A 20,723-nucleotide genomic window follows, 5' to 3' on the forward strand; every position below is an offset into this window, starting at 1 on the left:
CAAAGTCTCAGCGCTTGATATGACATTACCTCCAAGCCTGAAATGATACGCACCATCAGCAACAGACGCTAAACATATTTTTGCTAAAAGCTTGATGGAAATTCTTTCCATTTGAGAAGAATGGGGGAAGCAGACGAGGTGCTTTCAGCAGGGTTTGACTCTGCGTTAGTCATTTCTCGACCTAAAAGCTCTGTGATGTTTAACAGCGTCAAAACGGCAGTTTTTTAGTTCTGCCTCAAGGATTATCAGTTGAGAAACGGTCGCTATCATCTTATTGAGCAATCTTCAAGTTCTTCATTACTTTTAGAATACAGAGAGATACTACAAGTAGCAGCTGAAAATTTTCAGCCAACTCCATGTCTTCCTGAAGAGCAGTGTCTTCTCCCTACCTATTTCTGACAAGGAAAAAGCACCAATGAAAAATCTTTCCAGATATTTTTGTCTTCCTGTAAGAGTCACATTGGCGGGAAAAGAGGACCGTTGGGTGAGTACAGTACTGGAGAGTACAGGTGGTGCTCGCCTCGCTGTATGCGAGCCTTCATCCATGCTGTAAACAGACAGGGGATGCTATGGGGGAACTGTTTAGGCGTTAAACCAAACACACGACATATCTGACAAACAGTTTACTCTCCGTGTTGCATTTTTTCCACAAGACATGGTGCCAGCACAATTTTAGTCCAAACTGACACATTCCACAACCGGTTTCCTAATATAAGTGTGAATTATGTGCGACAGTGTTCAAGCACACATTCACACACGCACACACACACACACACACACACACACACACTCTGATGGAATTGCATGACCATTTCTCGGTGCGTCTGCGCAGTCGCCGGGTGTAATTACACATCTCACATATATGAGCTTGTCACTTGTTTGAAGGCGAGCTAAGAGCGACAGATGGAGACTTGATAAATAAATTCCCTTCAGACCGCAGTGTTTTCATGTTGCGTGCTTCACATTCCACCTCTGTTTTACAATCGCTAATGTGCTTCTCGCAGCTTTCTTGTGTTCCTCTAATGCGAACAAAAACGACTTGTGGACCAAACTCAAAATGGTTTCAGCTTAAGATGATTAATAACTCCGCTATTTTAAGCTCAGCCTCGACTCCATAGCTAATAGGAGCTGAAAACATCAAACATCTGGCCCCATCTCTCTTAATTAATCTCATTGAAGATCTGTGTGTTACTCGTTGCATGACGACGTGAATTGCTTGAGCTTTGGATGACTTCGATTAGAAGATGCAAACCAAGATTTGGCAACTGGAAAGTTACAGCTCAGCGATTAGCAATAAGAGATGCGAAAAATTTCCAAAATATGCCTTTATCGGCACAGTTGTGTAAACTCTGCTCACTTCTTCTTGTGGATCTATTCACCCCACTCTCTCGCTCAGACACACACACAAACACGCACACAGACTGTGACTCACTCCAACAAAGAATGACTGGACTTTAGAGGAGATTGTTCTCCGTCTTTTGTCAATGTGACTGGTCACGATGAAAGCAATGACCATATCTCGTAAAACATTCCTGCTTCATGACTCAGGCTCTGTCACGAATAGTTGTAACTATAAGCATAAAACCAACACATGTTTTCGGGCAGCGAACAGAGGATCTCTAATGAACATATGTGAGAAGATAATTACGTCGAAAGTTTTGTTTTCCGCCAACACACAACAGCTTTCCTGAAATCATTTTCTAAATCGTGTTTTCATTATGTTCTGGACATCCGGAAGGCGAGAATAATTAAATAAATAAATCTTTTTCTTTTCCTTTTGGCTTTTCCATTCAGGGGTCGCCACAGCAAATCAGTTGCCTCCATCTAACCCTGTCTTCTGCATCCTCTTCTCTCCCACCAACTACCTTCATGTCCTCTTTCATTATTAATTAAATAAATAACCAAATAAATACCATGCATAACTCATTTAAAGTTTGTGGCTGGACTCCAGTCTATCAAAAAGCAGGTGCTTCCCATTCGACTCCGACACCTAGGCCAAACACAGAATCACACCTACCCAGCAAAGCAAACCACTCACAAGAACACACCCATCTGTATCACGTATTGTTTTGGCCAATAATTCAACTCGAGTCTGACTCTAGATCTGATACACAATGAGTCTGTGGCCCCATTTGTTCACCTGTGTACAAAAGCAGCATGCAGTGCATGTCATCTCCAAAAAACAAGTGGTGTACCGCAAACACAGACAAAGACAAAAACAAGGCAGAGAATCAGAACATACGTTACATAAAACAAAAAAAAAAGTGGCCGACACGGCCTCTTTGAAGGCCTGAACATCTGCTGTGGAACAGATCTGCTACCTTTCCGGACAGCAGACTGATTCTCAAAGCAGGCTTTGCTTTCAAACCGGTCCAGTTTCCATTCCGTTACAAGAAACACAGCTGCTAAATGTGGAACTATTAAACATAAACAGTGACAGAGCGGGAGGGTGAAAAAGTTGTAAAGCACCGAGTATGATGTTGGGATGACTGGGTGGATGCGGAGCCGTTTGTGGGGCAGCGCCAGGCCGGTTACAGTTCGAAGTCAGACTGGTAATAAAAGGGGAGTGGGGGGGCTGTGGTTGCAGGAACCGGTAAGCGAGCGAGGCAGAGACTCAGTCGGACAGCTAAACGGTGTGTGGTGCCGGAGGCGTCTAGTGCTGTGACTCAGGGATTACAAGCAAGGAATGACTGGGGATGGGACACAATGCGCTAACCAGGAACCCACTAGATACCACATCAAGGCAAGAAACTCATGTGGCCAACAGAAAGACACTTGAAACGGAGGACAAAAGGGAAAGGAGGGGGAGGACTCGTGTGAGTGAGCGGGTGAAGGATTGGACCGAGTTGTCAAATACAATAAAACCCTGTCAATGTTTTACTTCTACAGCCAGGAAACATGTTTCTCTTGTTTTGCTCGTTCGTTTTCTTGTGGAATATGAGGACAACAAGAAATTGTTGAGGCCCGATTGTTCTCTAATCATCGCGATCTCTCACCGCCACATCGACCACACCTTGGAAGCCCCCAACCCTCACCATATGCTTACCATTTAAGCAGACTGCTGTATCTGGTGCTGACACGCCTTGCTTTATGACTAAGCTTTAAGGCGTGTAGCCACCAGGGAAGCGTCGAGATAGAACCCACGCAGTATGATAGTTTAATGTTTATTTGGGCAACACAGAAGAGGATAGGCAGTAATGAATGAATGATGAGTGAATTGTGGTGGGAGTGGGGGGTGGGGATGACCCATTTGGTGTAACACAGTGGCCTCACTGAGGAGCTTGGGAAGGAAAAAAAAAAAAAAGACCAGGTTATCACAGAAATTCACAGACAGCTACTTCACTCGTGTTCACCCTCTGTTGTCGAGTCTGACCAGCACAGAAGGGCTCATTGATGAAGCTGGTATCTGATGCCCCCCAGGCACAGACATAACCCGCTCAAACAGAACCCAATGACGTATGGGTGATGACCCAAACAGTGGCCAGACTAGAGGCGTTCTGAACCGGGAAGCCATGTTGTCCTCAGGTTGACACGAGGCAAACGAGACGAAAAAAAAAAAAAAAGACAGGTTTGCTACGTTTGGCCCAATTCATTGACAGACCACATCAAGAGAAGCCTGGATCGGCCAAACCCTGTTTGCACAGCTGCCAGGCAGCAATGCACATTCAAATATTGGCATATATTACAGCACACTTCTGAAGGAGTGCTGACACAAACACACTGAGGCAAAAAAAAACAAAAAACAGAGGCTTATATAACACCTTATGTTCTAATGCAGGCAGTCCTTTTCCATACAATAAAATACAAGACGTCTCGGACAAGAAATTCAAAGCTTTTCTAAGAGTCATTTTGTTCGCCTGCGTGCCGCAAGCAACGGATGTGAAACGGGATGCCCTTATAAGTGCTCACAGCAAAGAATCAGGCCTGATAGTTTTTACAAACAGCAGCATTTTGATCAGATAAAGGGTGGGCCTCCCACTCATGCTCCTTCCCTGCCTTCATGCATGCCACCCAGCAGGGCATGATTGCAAACATTCCTGTCAGTCACCCATCCTTGACCTTCAGGCCTGACGAAACAGAGGATAGACGTAAAGAAGGACAACTCACTCTGCCCAAAACAGACAGATTTATGTGTTGCAAGTGATTGACAACTCTCTGGAGTTCTAAATGAATGCTTAGACAACCTCAGAACAACGTTACCTGAGTGTATTTTAACACCCAAAAGAATTTCAGCAGTGGCAAATACAAAAAGAAGTACGGGGTGCTTGTACTTTCATGTCTGCAATTTCTCAACACCTTCTCCATTAAGTAATGCTCTCCCTTATCTTTGAAAAATGTCTCTCTGGAGCTGACAGTTTTGTTATGCTTGCATAACACTTGCAATAATACGCTACCACCATCTGTGTTACTGTGAGCTAACGGTTCACTGCTGTGTCACAAATCGACATCTAGGCTAACCGGGAAAATAAAATCTCTGAATGCTAGATACCTTGTTTGGGTGCACCTCTGACCCTGGCAGTGTGTGAGCACTTTAAATAGAATTATCTTTGCTGGAGAGAAAGAGGACAGGCCTTAGGTAAACTGACACTAGCTGCACAGAACAGACAATATGGATGGATGGAAGGCACTTAAGGTTGCTCGTTGGGTATGCATTTATATATAATATGTGGTTGCAGGTGTTTGGAGAAAGAAAAGCAGCACCAGTACTCCAGTACTTGGACTTGAAAAGCCGAGGAGTCTCATCCAACTGGGATGGCTGCTACTTTCACCATCGAGCAAATCAACATAATCGTCTTTGTGTGCAGCACTTATCCCGTTCAACACGTTACAAGCAGAGAGTCTGTTGGACCCCTGTGCACGTTTGCAATGAGGAGCTTCGCCGCCGCATCTTAAGATTGAGGAGGCTTTTTCTGCATTGGTATTTAACTGATTGGAAAGACAGACGAGAGAGTTTTCACGAGAGAGTCGTGGCGAAAAAAAAATGTGTGCAGAGTTGCTCCTTAGCAACCTTGGCTTGACCCGTGTGCACCCGAGCGAGGGTAAGCAGGAGCGAGTATTGCGAAATGGTTTTGCAAGATAAAGCTTTGGCAACTTAACAGCAATTTCAGCATTTTTCAAGTGTGTGTGTGTCTGTGTGTGTGCGTATGTGTGTGGGAATCTATGTTCTGCAGGTACCAACAGTGAGAAAAGGATGGTTAATGCAGTGAGTCACAGCCCCTTTGTGGGTCAACACTAGCAATTAGTATCAAATTTCCATGATGAGTTAATGCAGCTTGCTGCTCTACAGACGAGCTTAACACCACCTGAGCTGCTAAAACACACAGGGATTAGTTTATGTACAAAGCTGCCAGATGCAAATGATCTAAACATGCCATCATGTGTAACCTGACCATGTGCAAAAATGAGCAGTTAAACCACACAAAGGTCTAAAAACCGAGTGCAAACACAGCTCATGCTTGTGGGCTTCCCTGTACGTGCCCCCGGACTACCCCCGGAGCGAGCCAAGTCTTCCAGGCACCGGGGGTCAGAGAGGCAAAGCCTCAGCACTGCAGATTCATCACCTCAGCTTGCCTCTCCTTCCCTCTGTAGAGTCGGTTCAACCACTGGAGGAGGAGGAGGAGGAGGAGGAGTGGGGAGGGGAGGTGAAGGAGATGAGGGAGGGAAGCGATTAGGCACAACTGCCTGTCTCTTAACCCGGCTATGAGAGTGCCTGGGCCCTCCCAGTGTGGTACTGCATATGGGGTCAGAGAGTGGTGATGGGAGAGAGAGAGAGAAAGAGAAAGAGAGACCATGGAAGGAATGGGATGAAAAAGAGGGGGCTGCAAAGCATTTATCAACAGTGGAGTTGAGCATCAGGCATCCAAATCAAAGACGTGTGTGTTGACACCTCGATGATGCAACTTTAAAACACACACACACACACACACACACACACACACACACGCAGCGTGTTGGAAAATGTCAGGAACATGAAATCATATTTTTAACTACAGACACTCATCTCTGAATAAATGAGTTACAGTTTATTTTCCACTGTCAAGATTCATGCCTGTCAACTTTTTTCTTCACCTCCTGGTTTCACAATCATCATCATAGTATGTTAAACACAGTGACACACCGGTAAGAGTCTTATTCATTCAACCAGACTGAGCAACACTGGTTTTACAGCCTATTACATCTCTATAATACGTGAGAGCCTCCGGGCTGCATTTTTCTCAACTGTTGTGTTATCCGAAATTGAGCAATCGGCACTGTTCCCCACGCTGAAATGCATTCCGTATGTTATGCGTCCCTCAGTGCGCATCTAATTAAGAATAATCACCGCGTTTTACCAGCAGATGATTGCGTTATACGAGGAAACGTAGAGCAGTGCTGTCGGTCTCGTGGTTAGCTGTCACAGAAGAGTTGTGTTACTCACCGTCCATCTTTTCAGCCTTTATGATTGTTAACGTCGGTTTCATATCGACAGCTGCCGTCATGACCATCAGATCAGTGTCACTTCAAAACGCCGCGTCCCTTTATTCTAACAGCTCCACAGATTAATGGGGAGGGGGGGGAAATCTCTTCCTCTGCGCGCCCTGAAGAGTTCTACCAAAAATGTTGGTTCTCACCTCTCCCTCTTCAGAAAAAAAAAAAGAAAACAAATTTGTTAAACTCCTAACTTAAACTCTTTCTCTTTCCCTCTCTCCCACTCCGGTATGTGTACACACACTCCTTCTTTTCCTCGTTCTTTCTTACCCACACACTCACTCACTCCTTCCTCTCTCTATCTCTGGCTATGGGCGTTGCGTTGCGCGCAACCGGAGTGCGACGACAGCTGAAGGGGGCGGTGTTTGCGGCTGACTTGCCAGTTGATTCACAATTCAATTACAGCGGGCCCCCGCCCCGCTCTCCCTCCCCAAACAACCCTCCGTGCGCACTGACGCGCGCACACACGCACGCAAAACTCACACGCTCCCGCCGTCTCCCCCTCCGCGCCTGTGAGAAACAACCTCCTAACGTCATCAGACGCAGTCAGGAGTCTTCATGTTCCCGAAAATTACTCGACTTTATAGGGATGAGAAACGCTGTAGCGATGAGAGGAACCTCAGAGCTGCAGTCACAGCGAGCAGCTCCTCCAACAACTCACTTATAACAGATTTACACAACTCATGTATTATTGCGTGCCTGTGCGTCACGTTTATTTATTCTCAACATACTTCTGAAAGTTAAATCAAAGAGGTTGATTTAAGTTTGAGGTGGATTCTAAATTATTTCTCTTACACCCCAACCCCTACCCAATAACATGGATCATAATAATTAAAAGCACAACTCATGACGTTTCACCGTGACGGGCGCGATTCATATCACAATCCGGGTCGTTGATGTTAGAAGGGGGCACTGCAGAAGAGATGATGTACAGCTTTATGATGAATTTCCTGTTTAGTTGAAATTAAATTGAGATGACAAATAGATCGGATCCTTTTTTTTTTATTGACAATCTGAACTACCTACTGATGAAAAACATAAGATTCCAAATGTAATCAGTTGGTTCAGTAAATCACCAAAAGGATGGTTACACCACACCAAAATAACGAAATATGTGCTAAATAATTGTTATTTCTGGCATATTTCGAGCAGATTAGGTATATTTTTGATGAAGTGAGGAGCGGTTAACTGTGAGCTTGAGGGGGAGTCTGGGTTTGTCTGTGTCCTACATTCTGCAGGGCCAGGCTTCCTCACAACTTGTAACTCTCCCTCGTAAACACCTCGGAATATTTCCTGTTCACCTGGTGCTGATCAATAAAAAAACATCCGTCAGATATCCGGTGAATCTAATTCAATGCAGCATATGTTTTATTTTTTTAAGAAATACTACAGATAATAAAATCAATCAAAGCGGGCCTCCTGTTAGTCGATCATCAATGACAATTCAGTTTGAAGACGGGAAACTGTCCCTCCTCATTTGCAGTTTGCTTGACTCTTTTTTTTTTTTTAAGGCTCCCTTCCTTATCAACAATAATCAGGAACGATGAGCATGTTTGAGTGGAAATTGAATCAAGAATTCGTTCTGGAGCTGGAAATGAACAAAGACAAAAGAAAGACTGGCCTTTCTACCCACTCCCGTCTGAACCAGAGGGAACACCTCTGCTGGTAATATAAAGAATGGAATACAACACAACCGAAAAAATTTGGCTTCAACACAAAGCACCGAAGGAACAATATGTACTGATTTTTTAATTACTGACATAACCTAAATGCTTTCCATACATCCACCCTCCTCATGAACAACCTTGTTAAAGTGAATCATGTGCTGCAGCCCACTATGCAACTCAATATGACATGTCTGTGTGTACCGTATGCATGTATAGACGGCTGGGGAGCCAGGGATATTGATCACACATGGATTTTCAAACCGGTGGTGCTTCACCGGCTCCATTAGCCGCCCCCGGATCGGGTTTCACTGGCCTGATAGGAGCCTCGTCCGGAATGAGTGCTGGTGGGCTCTGCGGTGAGAGGAGAGCTGCTTCACCAATGGGGCAAAGTGGAGGGACTGATGGAGGAGAAGAATGGATTGGGGGGAGGAGAGAATAGTGCCTCTCACTTCATCTCAGTCAGCCGGTCTCTCACTCTCTCTGACTGGACCTCATTGTTTCCAGTTAATGAACTCCCTCCTATCTGGTCTTAAGAATACGGGCAGGTCCTTTTGTGCTTGGGGGCAGCTATTAGGGCTTTAATGTTGTTGCTGACTAATATCTGCGCTGGCGTCACTGAAGCTCATTTCAGTTTGGGGGTTTTTTCTTCTTCCCTTGTCTGATAGGACAATTGGACTTTTTCTTTACCACCAAAACCAAAATCAATCACTTTTCTCTCGACCTGATTCCAAAAATATCGCTTTGTACATGGGTTGCTGGGATACATCTGGATATTCTGTCATCTAAGAATAAGGCGTAACCATTACGGTGGATGTTTTTTTTCACCTGGACAGCCTTGTGTGTACAGTGACCCTGAAGACAAGCATATTTTTCTGAGCAGCACTGATGTGAGAAAAAAAACATGATTTCCAAATAAAAAGCAGCTGTTAAATAGAAAACCCTTGATTTATCTTCATGGAAATCTGTGCATCAATTCGAGAAACAGCTTGTGTCACTTTTTTTTTTTTTTGCTTAGTACCAGCTAATAAAAAAAAAAAAAACAACCATTGTTGAAACAAGCTGTCATTTGGTATTTAAGCAGAGGGATTGTTCATTGTCTTGACGCTGTCGGATCAAGCGGGCGGTGTGTGTACTGGTACACATGTGGACACATGACCCCGATTAAACAAGTTTCAGTTTCAGAGCCTCCCTCTTTCATCTAACATATGCTGTTGCCATGGTTTTGACAGTTATCTGGCTTCACTCATTTGTGTTAGAGCTTGAACCCCGAGCTGAAGCAGCGCTCTCTCTCTCTCTCTCTCTCTCTCTACTGCTTGCTGTCTGGCACATCTGTGTTCTCTGCCAGTCCATAATCCTTAAATGTAACCATAGCACCTGCTTCTTAACTGAAAGGTTATTGAATGCGGAGCAATTCGTACAGCTGTCAAACGGTATTTACTCGTCAACCAGGAGGGTTTTTTGTTGTTGTTGTTGTTGGTTTTAAGAGTTTGCATTTCTGTCACATCTTTCTGTCACATTTTCCAAGCACTGAATTTGAAAATGATGACCGCAGGCGAGGAATATGGCTAAAAGGAACAGGGTGGCATTTTTGACATGTGATCAATGAGTCACTCTTTTTGCAAACCGTCACCCGGCGTGACGCTGAGCCACACCGGGTGATGCTGTTTACACCAAATGTGATGCAGAAATTGGCGTCGCTTTAAATGAATTACTTTACATACACGGATTTCACAATGGGATCATTTCAGTTCGCTCTAATCTCTCGTGCGAGCGACGAGGCGAAAGTCCACGATGTTTATTCCCTCCTGACTTCAACTAAGACCAAAGTAAACTTAACTGTTGTCTTGTGTTTGTTGTAAGGGGGGGGGGAGGGGGTTCACCGATGAGTTGGAAAACCAAAATTTGTCAAAACAATCTGGACCTTCTGGGCGTCCAAATGCGAGTATGATTGGCTCCTATTGTATCTCGATAACCTCGAGACACAACCTACTTTACGTTTTAAGAGACGTTACAGCTTTGCTTGCATTTCTGCAGAACTGTGGAGCGGAATGAGGGCGCGCCGGCGGTCGCGCCTCGAAGCGGCCGTGTAAAAGGAGCTGGATGGAGAGCGAGCAGACAGGAGAACAGTAAAACAGTGGGGTCCTAGTGGCCTTCTGTCTGCTAGCTGAGTCTCAGCTCTATCTGCGGTGGGTGCCGTCTGACGGTGCCACAGGCTGGATGATCTCCTGCTGAGATCAGAGGGTTAGCTGGGACAGGAGCAGTGTGTCCATGTGTGTGTGTGTGTGTGTGTGTGTGTGCACGTGTGCATGTGTGTGTGTGTGTCCGTGCCTCACATTCCAAATCTCCTCTGAAAGCATATGTGTGTGTGTGTCAGTGAGCTCATGCATGTGTGTGTGTGTGTGTGTGTGTGTGTGTGCATGTCAGTGAGCTCATGCATGTGTGAGTGTGTGTGTGTGTGTGTGTGTGTGTGTGTGCATGCCCTGCTAAACTGTGTGCATGTAAGTGCACTGGGAAAAATAGCAGGGCCTCCCTGAACAAAGGCGCAGCTCTTTTCTGAACAATTAGCTTCGCTAAAAAGGACATCTCTTCCTCCATTAGCGGCACCACGTGCCCCCCATCACTCCATTGTGCAGATAATTCAATTATCCCCACCCCCCTCCGAGCCTCTCTCTGCCTCCCAGACCTCCCTCTTCTCGTCTTGCCCTCCCTCCTCATTGTTATCGCTGTGCTCTCCGAAAAAAAGCCCCGCTCATCTCCGCAGCATCAAACATCAAGATTTTTTTTTTTTTAATCAAATAAATGAAAGTTGTGCATCACAGGAATTAGAAACATTCTCTTAAAGTGTCTAACTGTGAAAATACACTTCCATTAGTTTGTATTTTCTAGCGCAAATAATTAATATTTAGTCAATCTAGGGATGAATTTTTCCTTTACCTACAGCATCCTTATGAGGCAAGAGGTAGTCACTTTTGCCACAACCGGTTCACTCATTGTGCCTAACGGTCTGTGAAGATTGTGAATCTCATGATCAAAACATTAAAAACAATAGGAGGTCTCTCTTAGGATTCATTAAAGCGCAACCTTTTCCTGATGAGCTGGCATCTGTTGCATCATCAGTCGACAGTGATTACACGCATTTCAGAACTGCGTGTTCTCAAACTGAAGTGGTTTGTAATTAGTCACAGCGCTATTGAGAGGGACTTACCGCACTCGCACTTCCTCGAAACAAATGCAGAACTTTTGGGGGGGTAAAAAAAAAAAAAAAAAGGTCTTAAAGTGTGTTTCTTTAAAATGCAAAGGAGGTTCAGGCTCCAGATGATAGCTGGAGTTTCTCAACTTGAAATGATAGTCAGCAGAATTTATTCTTTTAGGAGGTAATCTAAATTACGGGAGAGAAATTCCACAGTCGCCCTTCTGTAAATAACACATTTCAATGCCTTCTCAGAAATCTGATGTGGAAAACTGAGCATGTAGTTTGGTAAAAATACTTCGGCCTTTATAAATGTTCAGCCTGGTGTGAACAGACTCTTTCCTCTGTTTCTTGACCGATGCTTCTCGCCTCTCAGCTCTCATCGTACTCTGAAGTTCAACCCGGGGGCCACGGGCGGTGGCGTGGCCCATTCCTCCACAAGTTGTCTGTCGCTTTTCTGTGTTTCCACTCTTGTTTTGTTTTATTGTTGGAGGGGGGAAGTGTGCGCCGGCCTGATTAGAATCGCTGTTTCCTCCTTTCCCATAACCCCCCAGACCCCCGCGGGCTGCCTGTTTACTTTTAGATATAAAAAATGGGCCTGCGCCCGTGAGGACGTGCCCCTCATCAGAGGCGAAAGCCCTCCACTCAACCCTTCTCCCACCCTCTTGCAAGGCTCCACATGTCAACCCCCCCCGCCCTCCCCCACCATCCCATCTTCTTCTCTCCTCCCACCACAGCCAGCTCCAGACTGGTGACTTATCCCACTCCTTATCCGTCGTCCGCTCTCCTTAAACTGTATTTCGCCCACTCTTCTTGTCTTTCCAGACCCCCCACCCCCACCCCACCCCTCACACCACCCCCCAACACCCCCAACTGTCCAGCTGTCAAATCACATCAAATAAAGCAGGCCAATGGTCCCTGAGTGCCAGATCACAGCTGTGTCTGTGTGTGTACTAAATGGGAGGGCATGTTTAAATGTACAGTGAACTCATAAGTGCCTGGGAGTGGATGTGCATGTGTGTGTGTGTGTGTGTGTGCATGTGTGTGTGTGTGTGTGTGTGTGTGAGTCTGATTCACTGAATGGGAGGATGCAGTAATACAATACACACAAGAGAACAGGGTGCATGGTGTGAATTTAATGAATGGACATGTGAAGTGTGTATCACGGCGTGACGTTGGTGGTGTGTGTGTGTGTGTGTGTGTTTGTGTGTGTGAACATGTGAATGATATCTGTGTCTGGATTTCAGAACACACACACACACACACACACACACACTGCGTTTCCACACTGGAAGTTTACAGCAGACCCACTGGTGTGAGTGTTGGATAGCAAAGAGTCGCCTCAGTGTAAACACGGCTATGGCATGGCTGTTGTCAGGAAGCCGAGTGTGTGACATTGGGCTCAGGGCCAAACCTGCGATGGATCTTTAACATCCAAAGTCCCACGTACATTTAATTGTTAACAAAAGGACAAATGTGAGTGAGCACAAAAACACCTTCATATTTTTTTAGCCACAATCAGACAAAAATGACAGGATATTTAGAGGATAAAGAACCCGATATTTACCTCAGATGTTGGTAGAATTCACAGAGTTAAAGAAGTTAAATTTATTATTTATCAGCACCACTCCAAAATGAATCATATTTTTTCTGTAAAATCTGGATGTGCGAATTATGACTGCTTGCGAAAAAAAAAAAAAATCAATCGAGGACGTGGAAATATGTTGGCGAAAGGATCGCAACTTGTTTCTACTGCCCCCGAGTGGTCAAAAAGTTAGTGCAACATTCCGATGTTTGTTGGTGGTTAGACAAAATAAATATCGGTAAATAATAAGTAACGCAAAAAGAATGATGAACGCACGCAGCTTCAAATCAGACCCGTCTGAGGAGTTAAAGGCCCCTCATAGCAGGAGCAGGCTGCAAAAGTTTGCACCCCCATTTCCAATTATACAGTGTATATTATATATAGTAACTTAATAAGTGTGTTCTGAAGTGCAAAATATTGAGGGAGTGAACATGTTTTCAGTTTGAGCGAAATGAGTCAAGGGTGTGCCGGAGGTTATTTAACTGCTTTGAGGTTAGCACAGGCTCATAATGCCAGATGATGGTAGCACAAAAACCTTCAGCAGCTCCACGCGACATCAACAAGAAGCTAAACGTCTGTAACGACGCCTCCAGGTGGTTCGGAAGATCTCAGACCTGCACTAGACGAGGTTTTGAGGGATGGACCAAAAAAAAAAAAAAAAAAAAAGGTCAACGTTTGGTCATTTCTTTCCACTCAGCAGTGTTTATGTCAATGGTTTAGCGCTGGGAGCTATGAAGTGGGGGCTCCAGAGGAGTGTGTCTCTGGCAACAAATATCAGCTAATCCCAAATCCCGACTCCCCCTCATACACATGCATAAACACACACACGCACACATCCGCGAACACATACGCACACTCAAGACCCCTCCGTTTCTCCAGAGACCAAACCAGAGGTTTAGGAAAAAGATGGCCGCCCTTTGGCCCCCTGTATTGCCCCCGTGCATCCAGTTCAGGGAGGTGACAGAAGAGAGCTATTGCACCCTTCAAGCACCCCTGCTCTACTCCCGTGGCGTGAGTCCAACTCCTCCAGCATCATTCACTTTTAAGGAGGAGTCAAACACAGGCAAATGCACTGGAAGGAATGTTCCAGCTTTAAATAAAACTCAATTTGAAAAAAACAAAATAATAAAAGTGAAACAGTAGCTTTAACACGCAGAACGGCTAAGAAAAGAAAAAGAAAAAAGAGAACAACAGAAGGGGTGGTCTATCTGGTAAAGGGTATTGCGGTCTATCTGGTAAGGCCATTACCCTCAGTTTTAACATTACCATCAGTCAAGATGCCGATTCTCTGCTCAAATAAAAAAAAAAAAGATGTGTTGAAAACTCAGAAACAGACGCTCTGGTGTGCCCAAACACTCGTGTGGTGCTTTATTTTTGAGTTCTGAATATTTCATTCCTCACCTGCGTGACAGAGGTCGTGTCCATTGGGGACCTCCTGCGGGGGTATCTCCTGGATGTAAATGGGCTGCGACGGACAGCACTGCTGCTGGGGGTGAACCACAGCTGGGAACTGGGCGTGAGGGTCCATTGCCACCCCTCCACTCTGCCTCTAGAGGGGAAATGGCAATACTGGCATTACTAAATGGCAATATACTATGGTCAGGAGCTCCACTTGACCTGTGCCACCCTACGATGGAAAATGATCTGGAAAAAGTTGCATGACGCCAAAGCCTACTTGAGTAGAAACTGGTTCCACATAGCTTAAATGTTTCTGAATGTCTGATTGATTCTGCTTGACGATCCAGATCAACTGTTTCAAACATTTGGGTTTGACGATGGAATTTAATCGAAAAAATCAATGATCCAAACAGCTGGAATAACTAGAGTTTGAAGCACAAAATCACATTTGAACCGTCGGAGGACCAACGCTCTGAAAGAATGCGTGTTCTCTCGTATCAAGGAAGTTTCGCCAGAGTTTCATTTTTAAACCCCGTAAAACATTTACATACACGCCCGGGGATGTCATGAAAGATTAATCTAGAAGCAACTGATGAAGCTATCCAGTGGCTTAGGCCAGCGCTATAACCTTGGCTTTTGAAAACATTTTTTTTTTTTGTTTCTCATTGTTTCCCCCCACAAAGATAACTCCTCCAGCTAAATTTGCCTCATTCGCTTTATCTTCGCCGTGTTGTTTTATCCCACTTATCACAGAAACGTTCACGTAAGAGGCTGCTCTCAGGGAGGAAGTCTAAAGTCAGCACTTGACAGGGGAGCTGGGAGAGATATGAAATTCAATGTGGACACAGGAGATAGTAGAAAAGATTGGCCATTTTTAGCATATCAAAACTTCCGCTCGACAATAAACAAAGGACTCTGAAGATATTGTTGAGTTTCAGGGCAATGAAATGTTTTTTTCACAAGATATGATGTGTTTTTACGTCAACCCTCGGTGGTAATTGAAGAAGAGAACTACTAAATACACACTGCTAACTTTCTCTCTCACTATTTCTTCATTTCAAGCCTACTCCTTCTTTAGTTATAACAGGCAAGCCTCGCATTGGTCAGTTCTGGCAACGTAGAGGTCTTCTCATGACAGACGTATTTGCGTAACTGCTGATCTGATAAGACGCCACTTTTTATGAACAACGGCGTTTATCAGTAGCCGACAAGCTTTACTGATAGCAAGCACGCATGGATCATCGGGGAGGACAGTTTATGAGGTCCTCTGGGGGGTTTGCGTGGGACGCTGCCTCCAGCAGTTCCAAGTCTGAGACAGGTAGGCATGGAGGAAGCCTCATGGAATATTTACAACCTGTGGATAGCCCAATATAGAGAACGGAAGGTGATGACACAGTAATGTCCTGTGATTACATCACATCAGTTCGGAAAAGAACAGCAATGAGATGTACATTAGATGCATTGTATGCTTTTTAAAAATTTGAACTACTGTTATGGTATAAATACCGCTATTGATGAAGAAAGTCATAACAGTAGAGTCATAATATAGACATACTGTAGATAGATAGATAGATAGATAGATAGATAGATAGATAGATAGATAGATAGATAGATAGATAGATAGATAGATAGATAGATAGATAGATAGATAGATAGATAGATAGATAGATAGATAGATAGATAGATAGATAGATAGATGTATACTTTATTAATCCTGGAGGAAATAAGCATCATGATATCTTTTAAAAATGGGACTCCATCACTCCTTCATTCTGTTGATAGTTCTGTACGTGTTTTTATCTGCCCTCTTGTGGTGTCTCAAATGGAATTACAGGATCTAAATGTTATCAGACAGGTGTGAATAAATGCACCTGTGAGTTGTAATTCAAAAACATGACCACAACTTGAGTATTTGACAGAACCAACTTTACTTTGTGATGTTCTGTTGTGCTCAAATGTGACATTATTTTGAAATTTCAACACTTTAACCAATATAACACCATGTTTATGACTTGTACCAATTCCAAACTCCACACACAACAACTAGGTGACGACATAGAATGTTTCAAAACTTTATCACTACTTACTTGAATACACATCCTTATATAATGTCAGGGGGAAACAAATGAGATGCGACCTGTCTCTACAGATTGATGCTATTCTGCTGTTGTAATTTATTAGAAGAGTGTTAGCTGTGGAGAAAAGAACATGAGAAGGTTGATTGGCATTCTAAATAAAACCTGCACAAAGAAAAGAGTAGAAAATAAAACCACGCTGAGCTGAGGTCACCTTTTGCAGAGTTCTTCTTTGCTGCTACAGACTGTTAGCTGGCCCTAAATCCACCGTCTCTGTGCAGCAGGTAAGACGCCGCTGATCACTAAATGGTAAACACACCAGGACCTGCTGCATTTGGTTGATAAATCATGTCAATTCAAGAGAACAGAGCCGCCGGGTTGACCCAGGTTCACCTCTGGACCGAGTCTGCCCCGGTATACAGTCATCTCAATTTCAAAGGCAAACCCCACCACCTGAGCCAATTAGGAGGCGGAGAGCTGCATCTTTCTATGTTTTGAACCAGGCCAGGGTGGGGTTGCTATTTGCATATAACCTCAGTCTCTTATCCTAATGTGCCGGCACCCTGCATACAAATGGAGGCATTTATTTTGCTGCTCCTTGGCCTTCACCTTTCAAATGCTCATCTGCCAGGAATCCCAATGTTCCCGGCTACTGAAGTCTCTGCTTCTGTATTCAGCTCTCTCATTTGGAAAGCGTTAAGAGCCTCTGCGTTCTCGCAATAGCAGAACGCGGCAATGCACCGCGGCTCAGCTGAGAATATCTGTAAGGATGGTCTGACTCCAATTTGATTGGTTTAGAGGCGAGGCTGGGAACCCGCAGGTCTCAATATTTACAATATGGCTTGCTAAAGAGAAGTGTGTCTTATTGCAGGGAGGTTGCGCAACACGGTAAAGTTCATAAAGGCGATTTCACAGCTTTGTGGAGGATCGTCTTGTTCTACAACAGCTCAGTTTCCCAACTCCTGACGAAATCATGAGGAACAACAAGTACTGGTTCAGTGCAACTCTGGCAACCTAAACCCAGGCGAGGACAAAAAAAAAAAAAAAACTGCTCAGATCAAGCGTGTTCCTGTGAGGTGATGGGATCCAGAGTTCAGGCACATGGTTCATGTGCACCTCCTGCACACATTCCTGCACTGCCATATGGCTGAGCAGCTAACACACACACACAGACACACACACACACTCCTGACCGACTGTGTGGCAGGTACCTGAGGCAGCCTTAAAAATGAGCTAATTTACGAGAGAGGTCTTACCATTGCGCCCAGACGGTCACAGGGGTGAAGGGCCGGGTAGGAGGAAACTGGATCCATGTAGTAACTCATCACGAGCGCCGTGGACAGGAGGAGCGGGGCCTGCTGAAAGGATCAACACATAAACAGACGAGGAAGGGTGGAGCGACCTATCTATCACACGCTGTTTACACTTTGTGTGCTAGTGTATGCTATACATATATGTGTGTGTATGTGTGTGTGTGTGTGTGTGTGTGTGTGTGTGTGTGTGTGTGTGTGTGTGTGTGTGTGTGTGTGTGTGTGTGTGTGGGCATATACTTGTGTAGATGTGAGAGACGAGGCAAAGGGAAGAGAGTTTTTAAAGAGAAAATGGGAATTTTACAATAACCTGCAGCGGTTTTCAATTCAGAAGGTGAAAAATGTAATTTTTAAAAATATATTTACGTTAAAGGGTTCAAGTTTTTGTTTTTTAATTTAAAGTAAACACAGCTGATTTTCATGAAGGGGGAGAGAAAGGATTTAAGCCGAGGCAAATCCACCAGAGACTTGTCGACTTTACGTTTCCATCATTTCTCGCTCACAGGATCACTCCCCATCTTCTCGTGGAAAAAAAGAAAACCCTCCTCCTCCTCTCATCTGCCTCACCTCCTTTTCCTCCTCCTCATCCTCTCCTTCCTCTTCCTCCCCTGCCCCCCCCCCCTCCTCCTACACACTTCAGAATCAGAATCAGAATCAGAATCAGCTTTATTGGCCATCGTTTGTAAAAAAGCAGACGAGGAATTTGTTTGCTTATCACTTAACATTGTTTAGTTGACACAGCATTTACAAAAGAGACGGTGAAATGAGCTGGAGGATCGCATTGGAGGAGGAATGGTGGATCTGGGCAGTGGAGGGTCTCATCCTCCTCACATTCATATGTTAACCAGTTTGGCAGATCCAGTTTGCCGCAGCTGCTGACTGACTGGGAGGAGATGCGCCAATACTCAATGCTTGCAGATGTTCACCGGCTCAAAAAGAAGCAGATGCTTTTATTTTGATGCCCATAAACAAAGCAAATAATGCGCCAATCAGAATGAAGTCATTCAAATGATTTTTCTTTGACTTAAATGTCACTCATTTGATGGGAAAACAAGAAATAAAAGACACTCTTATAATGTTGCTTTTGAGTTGTAGATCTTACGCATCGTGCGTCTCTAGAGTTCTGTATTAAAGGCAGCTTATGGAGTATTAATGTGAAGTTCGTTTTCCAAAAAATGACAACAACAAAAAAAAATACGCGCAACTGTAGTTTCAGGTTTCATTGTGTTTTAAACGCGTCGACAAGGTCGCAAAAATAAGAAGAAATGCAGGTCGAGTTAAATTTTAAAAAAACGCGCTGCGCGCTTTTCTTTTCTTTTTTTTTTAAAATTCCTTTTGGGAAAAGCGGAAAGTTTGTTGCCAACACTTCCATCGGGGTGCATCAAATAAGCATCGATAACATCATGCCTGTCGTCATCCTATCTGATCATTTATGGGTGATATAGTTACAACAACAACAAAAGTGAATACAAAAACAAGAAAAACAACTTGTTTGCACTTACCGGCTGCGGAGCGAGAAGTTTCCTGGGCAGCTGAGTGTGACAGCTGAGCGCTGGACTGCAGAGATGCTGTACCTGCTCGCAGCGAGTCCCACGGAGGAAGGAATATTATGCACACTCGTAGTCCCTCCCTCAATCAGACGGTGATCCTCTCCAAATTCTTTTTTTTTTTTTTGCTTTCTTTTTTTTGACTTTGTATCTACGGACTTCTCCTGCAGTCCGCAGTGCAGGTGTAAATGCGCACACTTGGAGAGAGAGTGGGGTTTTAATATGCTCCAAACTTTCCCAGTCTTCGTCCATCTGTCATCCGCTTCCCTTTATTATTCCAGATCCATGTGGATGAACCCAGTACGAAGTGGACTGAGACGTGTCATTGGTGCTTTGAAGGAAAACAAAAGAAGTTAAGATGAGGACAAGCAATTAAAGCATCCAGATGTTTCCCACTTGTGGGGACGTTTCAATAGATTATGCCGCTTTAAATCAAGTTGGGTTTTTAATTAAGTTTGTTGAAGTGGGGTTTTTTTTGTTTTGTTTCTACCTGATGCACAGCCAGAAGCGTTTCTACGGAAGTGGAAGGAAAACAGGCAGGAAAACATCACACAGGGAAGGAGGGAATGACAATGGCTGATCTTCCTGTAATATTGTTGTCTGAAAACACACCTGTGATTGGCCATGTGTGTGAAAAATGAGGTCAAGTCTTGTTTTAAACACACACTACCGTGTGTGTTTAGATGCAGTATTTACATGCTGAGAAATCAGCCATCAAAGCTAAAAAAACATGATGTTTGAAGACATGTCAGCGTCCAATCGGTTTATCAGCGACTGTCTGTCGTCCACGTTGTTCCTCGGCCAACGGCATCAGATTGATGTTATGACAGAAACGTTGGCTACTCTTGTGCGAAATGAGAAGTTTCAAAGATCTACATCCACCTGTTCTGATGGAGGTTAGAGATAAACGGGTAAGAGTGAGGAGCTTTATCTTTTTCTGCTTATTTATCGCTGTATATTTTATTTATTTCCACTCTGCAAGGTGGACGGGTCGACCACTGCATTGCCTCTCCTAACAGTCTCTCTCTCTCTCTATCAGCTTAACACTCAACACTTGCGAGTCATCCGAAACACCTTGTGACTCCATGATAATTCCATGACCCCTGGTGCAGCATTTGTTTGAATTAGAAAGTGCACGGTTCAAACGTCCTGACAGCCGCTGCTCTTAACAGTAAATCTCAAAGATCTCAGCGTAGTGAGGAAGGTGTGTGTGCGTGTGTGTGTGTGTGTGTGTGTGTGTGTGTGTGTGTGTGTGTGTGTGTGTGTGTGTGTGTGTGTGTGTGTGTGTGTGTGAGTGAAGAGCTCAAAGGTGGGGTCAAGTCCAAGGTGAGAAGCGTGAAGAAGTACCATAAGGGGCTCCGTGGCAGGCAGGCTGCGTTTTCTCAAGACCCCATCTGAATCCCTCGATTTTCTGGGGGCCTCGGTGCCTCGGGGGACGCAGATGGGCAACACGTCGAGGGCAAAAAGGCAAGGGTTTGACTTA

At 44.5% G+C, this 20,723-nt stretch overlaps 1 protein-coding gene across 3 annotated transcripts in view; it reads right to left on the reverse strand.

The window, feature by feature from the left end:
• The window catches only part of ets1 (v-ets avian erythroblastosis virus E26 oncogene homolog 1), a 35,222-nt gene extending 15,868 nt beyond the window's left edge, over positions 1-19,354 (reverse strand). Inside the window, exons 1-3 of one of the 3 annotated variants that reach the window (XM_068316973.1) lie at positions 19,196-19,354; positions 17,640-17,738; positions 14,312-14,459 (exon numbers count right to left, since the gene is read on the reverse strand). In XM_068316973.1, coding sequence (XP_068173074.1) covers positions 14,312-14,459; positions 17,640-17,708 — 217 coding nt within the window. In that variant the 5' untranslated portion in view covers positions 17,709-17,738; positions 19,196-19,354. Of the gene's footprint in view, positions 1-6,418; positions 6,833-14,311; positions 14,460-17,639; positions 17,742-19,195 lie in introns of those variants that run through there. The other 2 variants (XM_068316974.1, XM_068316975.1) reach the window with 2 other exon arrangements.
• Positions 19,355-20,723: the final 1,369 nt, after the last annotated feature.

This window comes from Antennarius striatus, chromosome 6 (genome assembly GCF_040054535.1).
Source record: "Antennarius striatus isolate MH-2024 chromosome 6, ASM4005453v1, whole genome shotgun sequence".
NCBI lineage: Eukaryota > Metazoa > Chordata > Actinopteri > Lophiiformes > Antennariidae > Antennarius > Antennarius striatus.